At 36.5% G+C, this 6,784-nt stretch overlaps 1 protein-coding gene across 1 annotated transcript in view; it reads right to left on the reverse strand.

The window, feature by feature from the left end:
* Tram1 (translocation associated membrane protein 1) overlaps nt 1-6,273 on the reverse strand; it is a 22,966-nt gene extending 16,693 nt beyond the window's left edge. Inside the window, exons 1-2 of the mRNA XM_013028451.1 lie at nt 6,202-6,273; nt 4,496-4,580 (exon numbers count right to left, since the gene is read on the reverse strand). Of these exons, the coding sequence (XP_012883905.1) occupies nt 4,496-4,580; nt 6,202-6,206 (90 nt within the window). The 5' untranslated portion in view covers nt 6,207-6,273. The remainder of the gene's footprint in view (nt 1-4,495; nt 4,581-6,201) is intronic.
* Nucleotides 6,274-6,784: the final 511 nt, after the last annotated feature.

A 6,784-nucleotide genomic window follows, 5' to 3' on the forward strand; every position in this document is an offset into this window, starting at 1 on the left:
CGATTCCTCAGCACCACATAAGCAAAAAGAAAAAAGCCGGAAGTGGCGCTGTGGCTCAAGTGGTAGAGCGCTAGCCTTGAGCTGAAGAGCTGAGGGGCAGTGCCCAGGCCCAGAGTTCAAGCCCCATGACTGGACCAAAAAAAAAAAAAGCAGCTTTTAGCATTGCATTAAAACCCACTCAGGCTTGGTAGTCACATGATTGAGACAACAACAAAAACCTTGTCTAGCACCACAGCCTCTGGAGCTTACGGGTTTCATGCAGGGTGTGGGAACCAGGAGAGAACTAAGCAGGCTGGGTGAACTAAGAGGGCGCTCATGAAATTAGTTAATTAGTCACACCACAGATTGAAATCAAGGAGTCAGGAAGCTGTCCAAGGATAGCTCATCAGTACTCTACAAAGAGGCCACTTTGGCTTCTCAATACATTTCCTATGGCATTCTATGATTTTGTTGTATGAATTAACATGTTCTCCCAGAAGTCAAAATGTGTTATGTAAGATTAGTAATTTCAAAAATACTTGAAGGGATATATATGTATGTACATATATATGTGTGTACATATATACACTTATATAAGTTATTAGAAAAGCATTTCCAAAGCCTGCCTATTTGCCTACTTTCCTTCCTTCCTTCTTTCCTTTCTTCCTTTCTTTCTTTCCTTCTTCTTTCCCTCTCTCCTCTTTTTTTTGGTGCTGCCACTGGGTCTGAAATTCAGAGTGTATAGTTCTCCATTTTCTTGTTCATGACTGATACTCTACCATTTCAGCCATGCCTCTAGTCTGGATTTTTGCTGGTTAATAGGAGATACAGTGTCCTGAACTTTAGTGCTCAAGCTGGTGTCAAACGACAATCCTTCGGGTCTTAGCCTCCTGAGCAGCTAGGATTAAAAGGGAGAGCCACTAGTGCCTGCCTAAAGTTCTTACATACTCTTAATGTTTAACAGTTTATACATGGATAAAATCATGAAATAACTCAAAATTCAGAAAATTTTGTTTTTCATGGGATATACAGTACACTTAAATTGTAAAATTTAAAACTATAAATAACTTTAAGTGACATTTTCACCCATCTCAACACCTTTTCATTAAAAAGGGCAATTTTAGTAAATACCTATTTTTATAAGAAAATATATTTCCTGACTGCCCTACACTAACAAACTTTGCCCAAACTATCACATATATGCTCACATAGAAGACTAAGATTTTCCTTCAAGTCCTAACCTGAGCTATCGTCTACTTAAATTTTGAATTAGAAATAAAACATTTGGTTATCTTATGATGTTTCAAAAAGTTCATAAGTTAGGTTGGCTATGAAATTATTATTACTATTATAACTACTTAAGACAGTATCCCCTCCTCTAACTGCTTAGGGGAGTGTCAAAACTCTGGGCTCAAGCAATCCTCTGGGCTCAGCTTCCTGAGTAACTGGGATCATAAGATGTGTGCTATGTGCCTGGCTAAACATAATACTTTGAATCTTCTCATGGGCAAATGGGAAACTATTTTAGACTGAAGTGTTTATAATATATGTGGCTTACATTTTCTCTTTAAAAGAAACTAAGTTATTTGTGAGTAAGAGTTCTTGAACTGTTTCTAAGCGTGTTCCATTCCTTTCCTCCCTTCCTTTCTTTTCTGTAGACTGGTTCAAAACAATCACTGTACTAGTTTCTTCCAGCAAAGAGTTCTTCCAAAAATAATTTTCATAGAGTAAATTTTAAGAAACAGCTTAACACATGTGCAGCTGTTACTTGCAAATTATGTTAATTACTTGAAACAGTTACTTTCAACTGTCACATGTAAATGTTAAAAATAGTTTCAGTTAAGTTCTAAGTTATGCAAATTATTCTATAAAAATTAGATTGCATTTCTGGAGAAATGCCATCTGGCAGGAATTGATAAGAGAAAAAGCTTCAAGAACTAAAATGAACAATTACTTTGAAATGTTCCTTTTTTATTTACTAGGATCAATAAAAAAGATAAGAGAAGTGGATTAATAATGAAATCCACAAGTATAATGCCCATGGGTACACAAATAACTAAAGAAAACTCAAAATATTTGAGCCATAGTATTAAGACACCAAGAAACTTTGACACTGTCAGTAACACTGTGTAACTGAACTTTGCACAGCCACAGATATAGTCTATGAATCTGTCTAGGCATATGTCTCTAATCCCAACATTTAGAGGTGAGACAGGAGTACCATGAGTTCAAGGATAGCTTACGCTGTATAGCAAGTTCTAAGACAGACTGAGCTATACAGCAAGACCGTGTCAACAAATAAAAACTATTATCCAAATTGGTAGATAATGGGCATTTAAAATGGCTTATGTGGCCAAGAAAGTGTCCCCCCCCCCCCGTCTTAATCTAATAAAAATTAGTTTACATGTGGCTAGTGGCTACCATTTTGGACAGTACAGTTTCTATGAGCTACATGGGTAGCTCACTAAACATGGAAGGGCTACTGGAAACTGTAAGCCTAGTAATTTTATCTTAATACAGTTTCAAGTCATATGTGAGGATATTCATTCTAGTACTTACAAGCAACTTCACTGAAAAAACACTGTATAAAAGTTATCAGGCTGGGAGGTAGCTCAGTGGCAAAGCGCTTGCCTAGCAAGTACAACGTCCTGGGTTCAATCCCCAGTACCAAAAAAGAAAAGACAAAAAAAAATATAGTTAAAAGATATCAACATTCAATAAACTAATGTGTGCCAGGTGGTGGTGTTACACACCTGTAATCCTAGTTACTCAGGAAAAAGGCTGAGATCTGAACACAATTTGAAGACAACCTGGATAGGAAAGTCCAATAGACTCCACAGTTAAAATCTCTAGTTAACCACCAAAAGTCTGGAAGTAGAGCTGTGGCTCAAGGGGCAGTGTAACAGTCTTGAGCATAAAAGTTGAGAGGTAGCATCCAGGCCCAGAGTTCAAGCCCCAAGACCAACGCGCGTGCACGCGCACACACACACACAGAACTACTGTGCTATACTATATAGCTTCTAATTTTGTCCTCTTTTCTAATCAAGCAGAAAAAATTGCTTAAAAAACTCAGAACACAAAAATAGACATCAAGGGCCTATAAGATGCATTACCTATTTGTAATATGAATAAAAACATAACCGTAAAAAACAAGTGTCTTTGGCTCTTGGAAATGCAGAGCAATCTGGTCACTAAACAACTGTCCCACTTCTACTTAAGAAGCCTTCTCAAAGTAAGAAAGGTTGTTAAAGAAAGGTAACATTTTGAAAGTAAGCAAATGTAAATATACATATATCTGATATGGAATCAAATGAATCCCTATCTCTACATATAACTCAACCAAAACAGTCATTAATAAGTAACAAAACTTTCTTCTGTAGCCTTACCCACTTCCTTTCAACTGATATACTTTGAAGTAAATCCCACACAGCCCATCACATTTGGACATCACCATCGAAGGAATGTAAGCTCTTGGCTAACTTATTAAAGGAAAAAGTACTGATGTGTTTGGATTCTATCATTAGAGAATGCCAGTGTGGGAGAAGCAGGAGGAAAGCTGGAAGGAACAGAGGCCACAGAAGAGGCAACCCAGAGAGAGATCCTTGGAGACACGGTAAGCAGCTTCACATTCGTTGAAAGTAGGAAGGAGGACTTACAGATTTCAGAGGAAAAAAGTGAAAGAAAATGAAGTTGACTTGTGATACCACAGAAGCCCACTGCAGAAAGAGGGCAAAACTAGGAAAGAGGATATTGCAGCACTCCAGGAGTTAACATATTGGTTTAAACAAACATCTTTCCCAAGTGCTAAAAAGGGAATGCTCCACCCATTTCAGGAAAGGCTTCCCTGGTGAATATTTAACCATGGTTTACTTTTTGTTGTCAACATTGAATTTTTCCTTGGGACTTACACAACTGCTGCCTGTGATCTAACAAATCATTTTTTGTCTCATTTGCGAAATAAATAGCTACAAATATCAATATGATGACTCATACTTAAAATTTTTGATTAAATTTTAAGTTCCTTTAAATTACCACTAATATAAATTAAAAATGAGCAATTAGTAGGTCCAATGGGAAGTTCCTCCCCTTAGTTTAATAATGGGTAAGGTTTTTTTCTCAAGAAATACTGAAGGGTAAATGGAGCTATGGCTCAAAGTAGTAGAGTGCTAGCCTTGAGCAAAAGAGCTCAGAGACAGTGCTTAGGCCCCAAGTTCAAGCCCCACAATTGACAACAGACACACACACACACAGGAAACACTGAAGGATTTTAGTCCCTTTTCAGAAATAGGGAAGGCGAGAGAATGACAGAAAATAGTTAACAGTAAAAAGATAAGAAACTTTTTCCTTTTTCTTTTTTGGCTTGAACTCTGGGCCTGGGCACTGCCCCTTTGCTCTTCAGCTCAAGGCTAACTCTCTACCACTTATGCCACAGCTCCACTTCCAAGGTAAGAAACTTTTAAGAAGATTTCACAAAATTAAGAAAAAAAAATTTTACAAATATAAAATCCCAACTTACTTTTTTGGTTTTCTGGAAGTAGAGTTCAGGGAACGCATGTAGCCAGTAAGCCAATTGGGAGATGTAGAAAAACTTCATTTGAAATCTGTACAACACATGAAAGCAAAAAGTATCTTAAAACATATTTTTTTTAAAGAATACAGTAAATGAACACTGGAAATCAGGACACAGGCAATTATCTTTGTGTTATCATTTCAGACAACTCCTCAGCAGCCATGATCCTCTAGAGCCCTCGCAGAGCTCTGCCCATCAGTCACTTCGGCAAAACACCAGGCAGATAGTATCTGAAGGCAGTGGCTAATACCCATGCTGTCTGAGAGGAGCCAGAGCCTTTTATTTACAAGTGAATTAATACTAATTAATAAGTCATGGTAGTGACTAAAAATACAAGGAACTGATCAACCCACAGATTTGTAAGGTTTCATCAAAAAGCAAACAAGAAGGGGGAATAAAAAACCTGGCCAAATATCACAATAAAAATCATTATTTACAATTAATATAGGCCAGAAAGAAAAGGATTGGCACAAAGCAAAGGCTCATACATTAATTATCACTGGAATCTGAGACAATCCCAAAGTCAAATATCCTGTTTTCTTCTGTTGTAATTCTATGTGGTTGGAACATGGAAAAAACACTCAAATAAGACAAGAATAAGGCACAGGAGGATCTCCCATGAGATCAGTCTAGAACAATCGTCTCCTCCCTACATGATTTCCCAGTGATCTTTCTGATCCCACTTTTTCTTCCTTCTTTCCCCTCTTCCCCCGAAGTCTAAAGTAAAATACATAAAGCCCATTGAATAAACTTATTTCTGAGGGAAAAATAGTTCTACATAAAGTCTAATTTTTACAACCCCATTTTGTAAAAGCTCACTGAATTAATGTAGTTTTTTAAAGTCAGAAAATGATTCATTAGAGTGGATACTATTGCTGGACTTAAAGAGATGTACAGTCATATTATTCTTGTCTTCTTCAAGTCTTTTTCTCTAGTTCTTATATCACAATGTATTTACTGGGGATTGGAGATGGTATTTAGTGAGATGGTAGATGACAAGCACCTACAATCTACCTAACAAAGTAAAGGATATAAAATCAAAAGGAGAGTTCTCACTGCTATTAAGGCAGTCTTGGTAGAAATGGGCAATACAAGACTTAGATGAATGAAACAATCAGGACCTTAAGCGGAATCCACATAAAACATAAACCAGTATAAACAAATCAGCAACGAAAATTAATATAGAATTAGGGGTAGTAGACAGAGGAAGGTCTGAAGAATGACGAACTTATCTAAATATCTTCATAACCACTGAGCTCCTGAAAGCACCTGAAACCTTATAATACCTAAGTGCAAGAAGTGACATAGTTGAACCATTTAAAAAACAAGGACTGAGAAGAGATGTGGGGGAGAATGAAAAGCATGAAGAAGATGGAGCTATTAAGAGAAAAGATAAAGGTGAATAAAGAAAAAACAAGGCTTATCAAATTAAGGTAATTGTTAAAATCATTTGCCTTAAGCTAATAAATATGCTGAAAAGATAATCATTTAAAAAAAGCCCAAAATGACTTTTTCAAATGGCAATGAAATTGCCAAGACAGTTTCACCTATTTTATGTATTTGCCTGAATTTCTAATGGGAATAGTAATTATGAATCTGTTTGTGATATGATTAGTTTTTAATAAAGAAAAGGCCTCCTAAAAATGACTTACGTCATCAGGTTATGTGGGTAAGCCCTCCACAAGATAGTTGGATCTGAGATGTAATTTTCCTAAGAAAGAAGACATATGTTTACCTGTAAGTATCAAGCAAACATTTAGATCCTCAGATTACATTGAACCAAACATCACTTGACAGTCAACTTTTTCATTGTTTTTATTACCATTTTAATTGCTTATTTGAATTGGTTATGTATTTAAAAAAACAAACTTCCCCCACAACTAAATGACATATCTGTAACAAGGATATTGTCCTAAAGAACTGTATGACTTAAAAAAATGTATACAACAGATTGTAAATTGAAATTGACATACATCTAAAAGGATTATAAAAACAGCAAAGCAAAATGAAGTATACATTGAGACTGAAGAGTTGAGTTTTAATCTCATCTCCAACATTAAGTGGAAAATTCAGTTCACCTGTTATTCATCTTTAACAGGATGATTTAAAAAATTATGTGCAAGGCTGAGAAGGTGGCTCAGTGGTAGAGCGCTTGCCTTGCGTGCATGAGGCCCTGGGTTCGATTCCTCAACACCACATAAGCAAAAAGAAAAAAGCCGGAAGTGGCGCTGTGGC

The sequence above is a fragment of the Dipodomys ordii genome, unplaced genomic scaffold (assembly GCF_000151885.1).
Source record: "Dipodomys ordii isolate 6190 unplaced genomic scaffold, Dord_2.0 Scaffold109, whole genome shotgun sequence".
NCBI classification, from domain to species: domain Eukaryota; kingdom Metazoa; phylum Chordata; class Mammalia; order Rodentia; family Heteromyidae; genus Dipodomys; species Dipodomys ordii.